At 47.2% G+C, this 16228-nt stretch overlaps 1 protein-coding gene across 1 annotated transcript in view; it reads left to right on the forward strand.

Moving 5' to 3' along the window:
* The window catches only part of hunk (hormonally up-regulated Neu-associated kinase), a 91760-nt gene extending 75814 nt beyond the window's left edge, over window positions 1–15946 (forward strand). The window contains exons 8-10 of the mRNA XM_038801676.1: window positions 3189–3269; window positions 9679–9817; window positions 14395–15946. Of these exons, the coding sequence (XP_038657604.1) occupies window positions 3189–3269; window positions 9679–9817; window positions 14395–15062 (888 nt within the window). The 3' untranslated portion in view covers window positions 15063–15946. The remainder of the gene's footprint in view (window positions 1–3188; window positions 3270–9678; window positions 9818–14394) is intronic.
* Window positions 15947–16228: the final 282 nt, after the last annotated feature.

Raw genomic sequence — 16228 nt, forward strand, 5'->3', positions numbered from 1 at the left:
CAGTCTGTGCAGTGAACTCTCAGTCAATCTCTGATGGGGCATTGGTTGCACTGAGTCTCAGCACTGCAGTGCTGGAGGTTGTGTGACGGAGTGCGGAATGTCCCTGCCTCTGAACCAGGAGCTCTGGCTTTGAGTTCCACCTCAGCACCTGATGGCCAAGAAAGGTGTCTTCGTAACCCAGCCAAACAGGTTGATTTTCATCCTGCACAATCCTTCCAACTCACACCAATGTCAGGCGGTAAGAACGGGAGAGATACATGGTCAGCCATGTGACAGAAAGAACATTGACGCCTCTACCATCGCTATCCATATCGCCAGACTACAACATTCAGGTGAAAGTGCATGTTGCCACAGGAATTGGGACATCCTGACTGAACTGTAAATACACCCCCACCACCACCACCACAAGGCTGTTAAAGGCAGAATTAGCCAGGGATCCTGCTCCTGTCAGTTATCTAGTGACCCCCCCCTACTGGAAGTGCGCGTGGTTAGATGCTGGGTCGATGAGATTGAGGCCTAATGCTTCAGCGATACTTGTTGACTGGACTCATGTGAAAGTTGAAAGAAAGATTTGCATTTGCATAGCACCTATCACAACCTCAGTTCGCCCCCAACCGCTTTACAGCCAAATAAGCACTTCTGAAGTGTAATCACTGTTGTAAGGTTTGGAAACATGGCAGCTGAATTGTGCATGGCAACGTTCCATAGATATCAGTGCGATAATTACCAGGTATGAGCCAGGATTCTCCGGTCCCGCCCATGGCGGTAATCGTCGCAGTGGGACGGAAAAGTTGACGAACCAGTCCATTGACTTCAGGCAAGAATTTCTGGTCCCACAGCCGGGGGTGGGGGTGGTAACCGTAAACTCCCGACCATTGTGGCTTATTGTTGCTTATTGTTGGTTGAGGAACAGTGAATCCCACATTTTGTATTTACTCAGATAATGATTCTCGTGTGTGACGTTTCTGTTTGAATAGTCTTTAAATTCAATCAACAAAAGACAAAATTCAATTTTTTTTTTTACATCTATCCCTCCAGTTAAGTTTGTGTTAAAATTATGACAATTTGACGGCTTCTCTGTGGAGTTCCATTTGTGTTTTGTTTGCTGAGTCTGCACATCCTCCCCGTGTGTGCGTGGGTTTCCTCTGGGTGCTCCGGTTTCCTCCCACAGTCCAAAGATGTGCAGGTTAGGTGGATTGGCCATGATAAATTGCCCTTAGTGTCCAAAATTGCCCTTAGTGTTGGGTGGGGTTACTGGGTTATAGGGATAGGGTGGAGGTGTTAACCTTGGGTAGGGTGCTCTTTCCAGGAGCCGGTGCAGACTCGATGGGTCGAATGGCCTCCTTCTGCACTGTAAATTCTATGTTCTATGTTCTACAGAGAATGGCCGACCGCCGGGAACTCTGGGTACTTATACCCCGCCTCGGAGGCCTACTTGCCTCTCGACCAATTGGAGAGCAGTCACATGACTAGTCCCAACCAATCGGACGAGAGGCACATGACCAGCCAGAGCCAATGGGAAACCAGTGCTCTGCACCAATGGCAGTGCTCATATCCATACCACCACAACACTTTGACGTTATTTTTAGTGAACCTTTAGGATAATGTTAATGACCATGAGACTGTGTTATTATTCTATATAAATCCCTGTTCCAACAGCAAGTGTTGAGCATACCCTTTGAGAGGATTGTTGGATAGATTTACTGACTCACTGGGCGCGATTCTCCACTGCCCACGACGGGTCGGAGAATAGCGGGAGGGCCTTCCCGACATTTTTCCCGACCTCCCGCTATTCCCCCCACCCCCCCCCCCCCCCCCCCCCCCCACGGCCGCCCCACGACATGAATCGCTGCTCACCGTTTTTTACGACGAACAGCGATTCTCCCCTGGCCGATGGGCCGAGTTCCCAGGCCTTTACGGCCGTTTTCACGAATGCAAACACACCTGCTCTCACCGTTCGTGAAAACGGCCGCAAAGTGCCGTTCCGGACAACCATGGCACCAATTGGCACGGCCGCACCACGGCCGTGCCAAGGGTGGCATGGGCCCGCGATCGGTGCCCACCGATTGCGGGCAGCGGGTCCGATACCCGCGCACTCTTTGTTCCTCCGCCGCCCCGCAGGATCAGTCCGCAGGGCGGCTGAGGGGCATGACGGACCGCGCATGCGCGAGTTTGACGCATATGCGTGATGTCATCCGCGCATGCGCAGGTTGGAGCCGTCGAATCCGCGCATGCGCGGCTGACATCATCGTGCGTGTCAGCCGCCGTGACCCTTGGCGCGCGGGCTTAGCAATGGTCGCTAAGCCCGCAATGCCGTGCTTCGCGGGGCCGCGCTGCTAGCCCCGCCCGGTAGGGAGAATCGGGTCCCGGGAGGGGGCGCGGAGGCTGCCGTCAAACACGGCCAGTTTCACGGCAACCTTTACGACTCTCCGCATTTGCGGAGAATCACGCCCGCTTAGTTCAGGGCCGGAATTCTCCAGCCATTCGGATTCTCAGTTCCCACCGAAAGCGCACCCCTCACCCGCGGGTTTCCCAATGGAAAATCCCATTGACCGTGATGGGAACACAGGATCCCACTGGCAGGGGAACAGTGCGCCGCTGGGAAACACATGGCTGGGGCCCCAGAGAATCCAGCCCTGTAAGCTGAAGTAACTCACACTATTGCAGTTCAAAGATTGCAGGGGTGCTGTTTGTTAGTAATTGCATCCCTACTCACTGAGCTCAATGACTACTATCAGCAGTTACTATTAAAACCAAATACCAACAGAAAGACAGAAGAAAGGAAATCTTTGGAATGATTCCAAATTCTTTGCAACTTTTTTTTTAAACAGATGACTGAGAATGATGTTCACAATTTAATGGTGCCCCAATTACTTTGTTGATCTTGAACACAGGAAATGCTTTAATGCAAAGAACCACTTGGAAACAATAATCACAACAAAAATTATTCACAGCCATTTATGGGAACGTAGTTTCCTGGGCCTGGGACTAGATAATCACAGATCCAGGAACATTACCGTTGTAATGTAAAATTTTAAAGGAAACTGATAATGGAGGATGATTTCCCCTGCGTGTTAGAAAAAGCGGCGATGCATTTTTACACATGTTCAACATTTTATTATGCCAGACAAATAGAATAAATTTTCTCCGAGTCGTTTTATGGTAACTCAATTTTCCGTCTATTATAGAAACGAGACTTTGCAAATGGTATCTGCTACAAGAATCTACTGCACCAGTCTGATAAATACCGACTCAAGGAAGTACAGGAGGTACAGTGACTACAGGTTTATCTGATCATATTCTCCGCCTGTGTTTATTTGTACAGGTATTTACAGTCTATAACTAACGATACATATCTGAGACAATTACTTCTGTCTAAAGGTAATATTCTGTGCAAATCCACTCCTGAACAGTAAACATCTAATTCTATTTCTATTTAAAGCAACCTTCTACCTGGGCACCATTAAGTTTGGAATTCCTTATACGGTTACTTTCAGTTTTGGGAAGATGAATGCTCCATTAAAATCGGAAAACCTCTTCTACTTGAAGTGGGTGTGTTTCTACTGAGGCTGACAGTGCTTTGAAATACCACAGGGCAGATTCAGACCACCGACAACAATGGAAAACACCCAGTCCGCGTGCAGTCAGAGTAAAGGGCAGCCTTTGACATCCAGCACTAATTGGTTTCAGGTTCCAACTGAAGCGACTCAAACGAGACGTGGATAACAACTGCAATTCTGTGAAATATGATATGCCCTCCCCCCCCCCCCCCCCCCCCCCCCCCCGAGACACATTAATGATCAACCACTTTTATGTTAATATCAGTAAAATAAAATCAGTTTTCTGTACTCTTCGCAGATTTTGTGTTATAGAACAGAGAACATACAGTACAGAAGGAGGCCATTCAGCCCATCGAGTCTACACCGACCCACTTAAGCCCTCACTTCCACCCTATCCCAGTAACCCAATAACCTCCCCTAACCTTTTTGAACACTAAGGGCAATTTATCATGGCCAATCCACCTAACCTGCACGTCTTTGGGCTGTGGGAGGAAACCGGATCACCCGGAGGAAACCCATGCAGACACGGGGAGAATGTGCACACTCCGCACAATGACCCAGCGCTAAATCTAACCTAGGACCCTGGCGCTGTGAAGCCACAATGCTAGCCACTATGCTACCCTGCTGCCTCCATTTGGAGGAAGAGTGACCAGTGTTATGAGGAATGAGTAACGTCTTTTGGTTCTAAAAAAAAACTATTGTTACTTGCTGATTACTATTACTTTCCTTATTTTTTAATTAATAATTTTTTGTTAATAAAAACGTTTTGAATTAGAATGCAATGGATCAGTGCACCCACAAGCACAATACTTAGTGCAAGCACAGATGAAGTCAAGTTTTTTTTTTACTGCTTCAACAAATTAATTTGACAACTGACAGTTGTTGTTCTCTACAGAATGCTGCAGTGTACTGAATTTGGGTCAAGTGAGCATGTCTGGTATAGGTGGAGATTCAGTATAAGTGGTTTTGTTGTAAGTAGTCACCACCTCTTCATGTTATGAGTATATGGCTCATTAGTGTTCTTGGTGAGATAGGAATTAGTGTACAACTCTCCAGTCTACTTTGAGGTTTGATTTCTTTGATGTTTTGTGCATACCTAGGACCCTTGCATTTTTCAGAACACGTGTTCAAAATCCACTAGTTTCCCAACAGTTCTGTCAAAATTGATTATGCTTCACTTTGTTTGTGAGACATCTTTTATGAGCCGCTTATTCGGCTGCTCGCATGAGTTGCTATTCTGCTGGCGATTTCACCATGTGACTTCCAACCAGGCAACTCCCACTCTCATCCTTGGTTATGCAACGTGTCCATCTTGCAGCAGACTACCTTCCCACACCAACTGAAGATTGAAAGGACTCTTCCTCACCTGATTGGATAATCCTTGACTGTCCGTTGGACAGTCTTTCTCCCACCTCCAATAGTTTAATAACCAACCAATTAAAGTGTTCAAAGAAAAGGCATAAAACATTTTTTAATGCTCCTTTGAGTTTTCTCCTGGGTTGCTCAGAGAGTACTTCAGAGAATAATCGGAAATGGAAATGGAAATCGCTTATTGTCACAAGTAGACCTCAAATGAAGTTATTGTGAAAAGCCCCTAGTTGCCACATTCCGGCGCCTGTTCGGGGAGGCTGGTACGGGAATTGAATCATGCTGCTGGCCTGCCTTGGTCTGTTTTAAAAGCCAGCTATTTAGCCCTGTGCTAAACCAGCCCCTTGAATTCTTAGAGACTCCAGGCCAGCCCTTGATGCGTGGCAAAGCGAGTTCTGTCGGCACCTGGATTGCCCATCGTGGAGGCACCAACCAGAATTGCAATGGGCAATATATAGCTGTAATTTTCAGGGTATTAATGCCCTGAAGATTCAGCAAAAAAGGGTGACGACCTTTCAAGATGTTTTTTGTAGAAAAGGAATGTTGCATATACATAATTAATGGTTATGTAGGGCAGCACGGTGGCGCAGTGGGTAGCACTGCTGCCACACAGCGCCAAGGTCCCAGGTTCGATCCCGACTCTGGATCACTGTCCGTGTGGAGTTTGAACATTCTCCCGTGCTTGCGTGGGCTTCGCCCCCACAACCCAAAGATGGACAGGGTAGGTGGATTGACAAGCTAAATTGCCCCTTAATTGGAAAAAATGAATTGGGTATTCTAAATTTTAAAAAGAAAATAATGGTTACGTTGTGGCTTTGGAAACAATTTGATCCTTATTGTTTGGCAGTACTGATTGTTCCATCTGTTGAGAAGATAACTGTGTCTTCTATCAGCTTACATAGAGCTCTGGGCACAAGGAGAAAGCTGTTGTTTAGCAGTGCACTGTAGACTGACCCCATTGACCAGTCACCATTAAGTTTGCCTGAAGCAGTTCAACAAAAGTTTGCAGCTGCTACACACTCTTTCCTTTGGGAAATTTCTGTTTTTAAGCAGTTGACCTGAAAGAGTCAAGTACATTTTTCTTTCGCTCAGTCAACTCAAAGGGGGCAGCTGCATTTTAGTTTCAAGTTAAATCCCATCTTCAATTTTTGTGGGACAAACCTGAAGAAGGAACTGTTTCATCTCTCCAGCTGGGTTGCCTGGAGCCTCTGAAAGCAAACCAGGCTTTTCCCAACAGCCAGACCCTCAGTACATTCAGGCCAGGACTGGGGGTGTTGGGACTGGTGTAATTGCTTACACACGTGCTAATCAAGTACAAGCGGGCCAACGGCTTGGAAAGAAAAGCTGACAAGAGGCCCCAGAAATTCATGAATGGCCCTGATTACAAGCCTATTTGGCATTTCAAAGCAAGTAGTTACATGAGTTTGTAACTTAACACTGGGTGTGGCCAACATTCCTTCAGTTGTACAGGGGAAGAACAAAACAAATTAAATGAAGGCTTGAAGGGGGATGGTGAAAAGGATGTGCTCCTTTGGAAAATGATGTCTTTGAGTTAATTTTATATTTAACGATTGATAAGATTGTTGATCTTAAAAGAAAGAAATAACAACATCATATTTGAGCTTTCAGTGGAGAACCAAATTAAACAGCTATTCATTCATGCATTCATGGCCAGCTGGCAGAGGCATTCTACTTCTCTGGCTCGAGTTTACAGAAGCACTGCACCACATCCAACTCCCTTCCCTTCACTTAATCTTCCTCTTTCTGTAGCCCTTTCAGTTTATAATCATAGTCTTCTCTCTTGTCTGCCCCTCCCTCCCTCCCACTGATGTGTTATATACTCTGGGATAACACAGGCTGCAACTGGATGCAGCTTTAACCAAAAGATACGCCAGACCTTGAAGTTAGTTCAATCTGATTTATTTAACCAGTAGCACAGTTAGGACAGTTCTCTATGAGTTTGCCTCTCTGCTAACCTAAGTGTGGTTACTCTGTCTGACTGAACCAGACTAGCTCTTAGCCACGTGCTGGAGGTGTGATACTGTACATACACCCTGACTCACTCTGTAGATGTTCATCAGTGGAAAGAGGCGGAGTGTGAGTGCCTCGTGCCTTATTATAGTGAGATACCACCCCTGAGTGTCCTGCCTGCTCATTGGTCATGTCCTATTCTTTGTGTTCATTAGCTACATGTCTGTGCATGTCTGTATATCATTATCTGCATGTCTGCATATCATGACACCCACAACCCACCCTTCCCCACTTTTAATTCATCACAATGCTTGTCTCTCCAAAACTTCTGAAATGTTACATCTGGTCAACATTACTGCATGGATGCAAAAGTTGGAATATGAGCATCATATTCCCGTACCAGCCTCCCCGGACAGGCGCCAGAATGTGGCGACTAGGGGCTTTTCACAGTAACTTCATTGAAGCCTACTCGTGACAATAAGCGATTTTCATTTTCATCACATCGGAAAATAAATTGAAAGGCAACAGAGATTCTGAACCCGATGATGGAGATTAGGTGGACAACACTAATCACGAATCACTTGGAGTGGCACAGTGGTTAGCACGGCTGCCTCACAGAGCTAGGGACCCAGGTTCAATTACGGCCTTGGGTTAAGTGACTGTGTGAAGTTTGCGCGTTCTCCCCGTGTTTGCGTGGGTGTTTCCTCCGGGTGCTCCAGTTTCCTCCCACAGTCCAAAGATGTGCATGTTAGGTGGCTTAGGCATACTAAATTAATCTTCGGTGACCAGGGATGTGCAGGTGAGACGGGGTTACAGGGATAGAGCAGGGGAGTGGACCTAGGGAGGGTACTCTTTCGTAGGGATGGTGCAGACTCGATGGGTTGAATGGCTTCCTTCTGTACTGTAGGGATTCTATGGTTCTAACACACACAACTAATGAGGAGGTTTTGAGGAAAACAGGCAGACAGGAAGAAACTTTGCGAATTATGATAGTGACGTTTATGGGACATCTTGAATATTCATGAATATGATGGGAATGGACGGATACGGGCCCTGGAAGTGTAGAAGGTTTTAGGTTAGATGGGCAGCATGGTTGCTGCAGACTTGGGGGACCGAAGGGTCTGTTCCTGTGCTGTACTTATTTTGTTCATTGTTCTTTGGCCACCAAGAGACAATCACAATTCTTTGGGCGGGTACTTAGGAGAGACAAACTAGAATGTCTAGTAGTGACTGGCAACATTGAGGGTAGTGAAGAGCAAGAGGGAGGCAAAACAGGGGATGCACCAACTGCTTAAGAAGCATGACAGATACAATATTTGAGGACAACATCAGGATGTTGGCTGCTATCAAGGATCATGACAGCTGGAGAGCCATGATTCTCACGCTGTCAAACATGGCACCTGAAGAAAAACTTATTTCCCCACCTTCCCAGGTTACAACCCAGTTAAATGTTAGGCTCCTTCACTTTATGCTGGTGTTGGCCCCCAGCAGTTCATGTTAATCTCTGCCCATCCCCGCTTGTGCAAACAGACACAACAAAGTGGCACAATGCTCAATCCTTATCCATCACAGGAAGGTAGCCCCGCCTTGGAAAGCTGCTAGCCAATTAGATTGGCTGGCTGTTCTCCAGACCTCCGGGCAAATTGCAACAGTGGCCAGAAGAGGCAGCACAGTGACGCGCCGCAGACTAACTGTCAGCACATGGAGGCCAGGTAAAGTGGTAGGGCCCCGGTGAGGGGGGAGTAGGAGGCACCTGGGAATCACAAACGGGATGGATTGGGTTCCATGGGGATAGGCATGGGGAAAGGGCCTTCAGAAGAGAGTGCTCACCATCATAAGAGCACTTTATATGGAGATGCTTTCCACCCCCGCCCATCCCGACCGCATTTCCGAACAGTGATATAGGTTTAAAATTGTTCTAATTCTCCCCTCCCTTACAAGGTGTCATCCGAAAAAAAGCCTTAAAATAGAGGCTGGATGGGAAAATGCCCTTAAGTGACTATTAAGTGGCCACATCAGAGCCTTAATTGGGCCAAGGATGGGATGCAGACATTGCTGGCTAGGCCCATTTCTAATTCCCCTTGAGAAGGTGATGGTGAGCCACATTCATGAACTGCTGCAGTCTTTGTGGCCTAGGTACATCCACAGTGCTATTAGGAAGGGGGTTCCAGGGCTTTGATCCTGTGAAAGTGAAGGAATCACATTATAGTTCCAAGTTAGGATAGTGTGTGGCTTGGAGAGGAATTTGCAGGTGGTGGTGTTCCCAAGTCCCTGCTGCCCTACTCCTCCTGAGCAGTGGAGGGCAAGGGTTTGAAAGGTGCTGCCAAAGAAACTTCTGTGAGTTGCTGCAGTGCATCCTGTATATGGTACACAGGGCTGCCGCAGTGCTTTGGTGTATATGGTGCACACGGCTGTGCAATGCTTCGATGGTGGAGGAAATGTATGTTTGTGGATGGGGTGCCAATCAAGCGGGGCTACTTAGTCCTAATGGTGTTGATCCTCTTGAGTGTTGTTGGAGCTGCAGTCATTCAAGCAGTTGGAGAGTATTCCATCGCACTCCTGACTTGTGTTTTGTTACCTGGTATAGCCTGGTAACCTCAATCATTAAACTGCTACAGAACCCTGAACAAAAGAATATCTGTTATGATCTTCAGAAATTGATGCCATTTGCACTATTCAAAGCCTTTGACAAACTAAAAATGGTTTTTGGAGTTAAGGAGTAAAGGTGGTGCTTTCACTTTCATTTAAGGGATATGTTTTATAACTTCCACCCCTATAGGGAAAGAAACCCAAGAATCCGGAGAAAGGAGTGGAGTATTTTCAGAAACCAGCCATAAGAAAAGCAGAGAAAGGATCTAAAGCTTCAAACCCCAGCAAAACTGTGCTGAAGGAGAGAAAGATTCTCATTCCAGAGAGAGGTGAGTCTGCTCCGGAGGTAAAACTGTGCTGAAGGAGAGAAAGATTCTCATTCCAAATGGGGGTGAGTCTGCTCCGGAGGTAAAACTTTGCTGAAGGAGAGAAAGATGCCCATTCCTTTAAAAAAAAAAATTTAGAGTACCCAATTCATTTTTTCCAATTAAGGGGCAATTTAGCGTGGCCAATCCACCTACCCTGCACATTTTTGGGTTGTGGGGGGTGAAACCCATGCAAACACGGGGAGAATGTGCAAACTGATGGAACCATCAATTCACCAGACACGTGTTTCCGATATGAATATAGGCTTTAATTGACTTACTACAGAGCCAGCCTGTTACCCGTTGATGAACTCTCATTGAACTGCAGGCTGACTCTGGACAAGGGTATTTATACAGCAGCACTAGGGGGAGGAGTCGTAGGTGGAGCCAAGGGTGGAGCCCTGTACAATCTCCTGAGCATTCCCAGAGCTACTCCCCCTAGTGGTCGGATAACGCTACTGCGCTTACAAAGACAAAGTGTGAATTATCATATTACATTCACCACACTCCACACGGACAGAGACCCAGAGGCGGGATCAAACCTGGGACCTCGGCGCCGTGAGGCCGCAGGGCTAACCCACTGCGCCACCATGCTGCCCCAAAGATTCTCATTCCTGAGAGAGGGAAGTCTGTTCCCGAGGTAAAACTGTGCTGAAGGAGAGGAAGATTCCCATTCCTGAGAGAGGTGAGTCTGCTCCAGAGGTAAAAGCAAAACAAAAAGCAAAAGGAAACACTTCGCAGGCCAGGCAGCATCTGTGGAGAAGGAGAAAGATGACTTTTCATCAGAACACCAGTATCGAAACATGTTTGAACCTTGGCTATGTTATTTAAATATTCTCCTTGCATTTCTGAGCTATTTTTGTTGTATGCAAGTGTACCATGGTGGAATTCCAAATCAAGACCTGCAGTAACTGGAAAGCGAAAAAGACAGTTGAATTTTTCTGGTGTAGATTTTTCAACAAAATTGATGACGGCTTCATTCCTAAAACAGTAACCTCTCTTCAAAGTTGCCAATAAACCTGCTGAGTCATTCCAGCTCGGTGCTTCCCAAGCTTTTCCCCACTGTGACCCCATTTTAATGCCAAAGGCTTTGTGTGACCCGAATGTGACCCCCGAATTTGAGGGTGGGGGAGGGGGGTGACCAGAACAGCTGTTGAGCAGGGCGGAGGCTGGAGGCTTCACTTGTTGAGTAGAGGTGGGGGTGGCAAAACTTGGAGGTGCAGTAAACGGTGAAGAAATTAGTAAGAGATGTGAAGAGAACTCAGACAGGCTGATGGAAAGGGCAGCCAGAACAGATGAGATTCGATACAAAAAAATGTGGGATTGATCTTGGTAGGAAGAAAGTGGCAGCCCAGTTAATATAACAGTTAATTAAGTATAAGAATCCTGAGCTTGAGAAAAAGAGGCATGGAGTACAAAATCCAGGAAGTCATGTTAAACCTTTATAAAACACCAGTTTAACCTCAACTGGAGAATTGTGTCTTATTCTGGGCCCCACACCTTAGGAAGGACATGATTCGAAACGGTATAGAAGAGATTTACTAGACTGGTTCCAGGGATGTGGGTTTACACACTCATACATAGAGACACAGGAAAAAAAGTGGGACAATGGGACTAACTGGATTGCTCTTCAAAAGAGTTAGCACAGACTCAATGGGGCAAATTGCCACCTTATGTGCTGGCCAAGTGTTTGTCATGGCTCATTTGGCAGCACTCCTGCCCCTTGAGGATGGGACTTCAAATCCCCCTTCAGAGATATGAGCACAAAAATCTAGGGTGACACTCGAGTGCAGCACTGAGGGAATGCTTCACTGCTAGAGATGAGATATTAAACCAAGGCCCAGTCAGTTCTCTAATGTGAATGTAAAAGATCCGATGGCACAATGTTGAAGAAGAGCAGGGGACTTCTCCCTGATGTCCTGGCCTACAAAGATAGATATCTGGGGCTGGATTCTCCGCCGTCGGGATGCCTGGCAGCCCTAGGGTTTCCCGACGGCGTGGGGCTGCCCCACAAGGGGAAACCCCATTGACCAGCCGACATAACGGAGCATCCCTCCTGCATGCTGCAATAGAAATGTGGCGGGGCGGAGAATTCAGCCCCTGGTCATTATCACGTTACTGTGGGAGTTTTGTGTGTGCAAATTGGCCAATGCTTTTTCTACATTAGTCACAACAGTGACTACACTTCAAAAGTACTTCACTGGCTGTAAAGCGCTTTGGGGCATCATGAAAGGCGTTATCTAAATGCAAGTCTTTTTACAACTCTATAATCTTCGGATTCTACAACATCTATAAAACATTACCTGGAAATTACCGTGTGCAATTATCATCTTACAAATCCATAACCTCTTCATATCAATTTTTGACTGCTTTGTTTTTGGAAAATATTTTTATTAAGGCATTTATAAATTTTTTACAACAATTTTCAGAAGAAAAAACAGCAAAATAAATAACACCCATCCAGCCAACAACCACACCCAGCCAACGTGCCTTACATACACAGTTTCCCAGTCCCCCCCCCCCCACTAAGTATTTCAACCAACCCCCCGCCTCCCTCTTTCCCTTAACCTCCACCCCCCCCCCCCCCACCCTTTTTATCTGATGACAGATTAATTTTCCCCAAAGAAGTCGATAAACTGCTGCCACCTCCGGGTGAACCCGAGCATCGATCCCCTCAGGGCGAACTTGATCTTCTCAAGCCTGAGAAATCCGGCCATGTCACTGACCCATACACCCGATTTTGGGGGTCCCGAGTCGCTCCACGCCAATAAGATCCGTCTCCGGGCTACCAGAGAGGCAAAGGCCAAAAACACCAGCCTCTCTCGCCCCCTGGACTCCCGGGTCTACTGACACACTAAAAATCACCACCTCTGGACTCTGAGCCACCTTTAATACCGTAGACATGACCGTGGCAAATCCTTGCCAGAATCCCTTAAGCTTCGGATGTGCGGGCCCTCCTGCACACCACCCACACCTATCCTCCACCCCTTCAAAGAACCTGCTCATCCGGGCCACCATCACATGCACCCTGTGGACCACCTTGAATTGTATCAGGCTGAGCCTGGCACACGACGAGGACGCGTTAACTCTACTCAGGGCATCCTCGCACAATCCCGCCTATAATTCCTTGCCCAACTCTTCCTCCCATTTTCGCTTTACCTCTTCTATCGGGATTCCCTCCCATTCATAAGCTATTTATAGATTTCCGGGACCTTTCCCTCCCCCACTCCTATTTTCGACACTATCTCGTCCTGTATCCCCTGGGGCGGGAGGTGCGGAAAGGTCGATACCTGCCTCCGCGCAAGTCCCGCACGAGCAGATAGCGGAACCCATTCCCACCGGGCAGCTCATACCCCTCCAGGTCCTCCATGCACGGAAAGCTGCCGTCAATAAACAGGTCCCGAAACCTCTCGATCCCAGCTCGCTGCCACCTCCCCCATCCTCACCCCCCCACCCCCTCCCCCCCCCCGGTGAAAACCGCGATTGCCCCAGACAGGTGTTCATACCGACGCCCCCTCCACTCCCATGTGCTTCCGCCACTGTCCCCTCACCCTCAAAGCTGCCACTACCACTGGGTTTGTGGAGTACCGAGCCGACGAGAATGGCAGAGGTGTCGTTACTAGTGCCCGTAATCTTGTGCCCCTACATGATGCCGCCTCCACCCGCCCCCACACCGACCCGCACTCCACTACCCACTTCCTTATCATTGCTATGTTCTCCACCCAATAGTAGTTCCTAAAATTCGGTAGGGCCTCCCCCCCCCCCCCCCCATCCCCTCCCCCACCCCACTCCAGCAGTACCTTCTTTACCTGCGGGGTTTTACCCGCCTATACGAACCCAGAGATCATCGTGTTCACCCTCTTAAAAATGCCTTCAGGATAAAAATAGACAGGCACTGAAATACAAACAAAAACTTCGGGAGAACCGTCATCTTTACCGCCTGCACCCTCCCCCGCCAGTGACAATGGGAACGTATCTCACCTTCTGAAGTCCCTGTTATCTGCTTCACTAACCGAGCCGAATTCAGCTTGTGTAGCTGTTCCCACTCCTGCAGCACCTGGATTCCCAAATACCGAAAACTCCCACCACCTTGAACGGCATCCCCCCCCCCCCCCCCCCCCCCCCCCCCCCAATCTCCTCCCTTGTCCCCTCGCCTGAATCGCAAAGACCTTGCTTTTGCCCATTTTCCATTTGTACCCCGAAATCTGGCCGAATTCCCCATAATCTCCCCAATCCCCCCCATTTTGGCTGCTATTATAATGACAGTTTTAGCCATTTTAAATAATGTTTCAATTAAAACAGTGGATGAATTTAATACAAAGGTACTAAACAATTATACAATAATGTCAATCATTGTAATTTCCATGCCTATCTTTTTAAAATTAGGGACTGATGTTGGCACAGCAGAATATCTGAATAATTTATTTTTTGCTGCATGTTCTACGGGGTTGCAACCTTCCGAAGAGAAATAAGTCTTTCAAAGTGTCATTGTTGTCAGGGAATCTGACGTTTCAAACTCTGTTTTAAACTTCTGCCCACAGGGCTGATGCTGGAACCTTGCCTTCCCTTATCTGTCCCAGTTGGTGAATCTGCAGCCAGCAAGAGTGGGCGTGTCAACTCACATTCCTTGGAGTATTTGGAAATGCAACATCCTCTCCCCAGGGCCCCTTTGCCTGTCAGACAGCAGGACTCTCAGTCACCCGACAGTGTGAGCACAAAACAAGGAGCAAAAGATAGTTTTCCCGTCGTGAGCAGTGGCAATCCTCCTCGCATGGGGCAAGATCGAATCGAACTAATTCCTCAGCATAGGGGCGTGGGACCTGTGGGGATTTTCTATGACGCATCCACTGAACAGACTGCAGCTTCAGTTCAGCAGCAGGGGTGCATAAGATCCAAGAAAATTCTGAATCATCCTGCTCACACCACTCCAGTTTATGAAGGGAAGCAAAACCTTGTGGGAGCCCAGATGGTATCACACGTTCCGCCTGTTTCCCACAACGCAAGATCCAACGAACTGGGGAATCCTTATCTGGTTAAAAGCAGGGGCAGGTTTCCAATGATGGGCATTGGACAGATGCTAAGAAAACGGAGTCAAACAACACCATTAAAGCCGGACAGGCCCAAAGAAGCAGGAGGCCCACAGTTACGCACATCAGATATTATACAGAATGTGCTGTGTACTGCCAGCAGTCTGCAACCCCACTGCTGATTCCATTATTCAACCACAACTGGACTTCAATGTGAGTTAGGCCAAGGAACAAACACCAAGTTTGTGAAATTACTCACTACCTTTCGTCATCAATTGTACTTTTTCTCTCAGGAACATATATAGACAATATTTAACCTAATTTTAGAATGCTGAGCTAACTTTTAGGCCAAGAATTTGGTCACGTGTCAGTATAATTTAAAACAATGCAAAGTTGAATGACCCTGTGTGTGATAACCTCAGAAAATCCACAACAAAAGAAGCTTTATTTGTTAATTAGGGATTTTCAATTAGGGATTGTGAACTTTTTCATTCACGTGGAGTAGTTGATGTATCAAGCTGCCACCCACCAGGAGGTTGAATGTTATAAAGCACCTGAGAAGCAGCACAGCTGTATTTTTACCCATATATGTGGTATTCTCTTCCTGGAGACAAGTTGCCAGCATTCCTCTCAAGCAATTCTGCATTTGAGTGATTCTTTAGATGAATAATGAGAGATTTAACAAAAGGAATGGTCATACATTCTGAGAAAGTGGTCCACACCATTTAATGCTAACACATTGATCATTTTTTATACAGAGCTCAATGCTTGATTTAAAACAGATTATATTCCATATTTTGTTTCAAAAAGACAGCCAGCGGGATTCTCCGTCGACGGGATCCTCCGCTTCTCTGGCTGTGCACCCCCGCTCGCAGGTCTGCCGACGGCAAATGGGGTGGCCGCGAAACCCCATTGGCCGGCTGCAGCGAGGGCATACCACGCAAGAAAACTGGGCAAGCGGGGCGGAAATCCCGCCCAACATATAGGACATAAAAATCAAGGAATCTCAATTTTTGTGGGAATTATGTGTAATTTTATATAAGTCACATTAAACGTTTACTGCTTCTCTTGTTTAATGGATTTTTAAACTAAGATATGTTGAAATGTTTATTATCGGGCTCGGGGGTGCACTGCCTGTGTGAGGTGGGATGTTGGGGTGTTGCAAAGGAGCCCCTTATAGGTGGGTTGGGGCTTTAGAGTTCTGGGGGTCTTGTCAGGAGAGGATCGAGAGATCGGGCCACCATTTAGAAATGGAATCCCAATCTCCTGCACTGAGGAGTTTTGGCGAGTGAAGCTCCTCTGTGGAAGAAACGGGACTAATGGAATATAGAACAGTACAGCACAGAAC

Source organism: Scyliorhinus canicula, chromosome 7 (assembly GCF_902713615.1).
Source record: "Scyliorhinus canicula chromosome 7, sScyCan1.1, whole genome shotgun sequence".
Classification (NCBI taxonomy): Eukaryota; Metazoa; Chordata; class Chondrichthyes; order Carcharhiniformes; family Scyliorhinidae; genus Scyliorhinus; species Scyliorhinus canicula.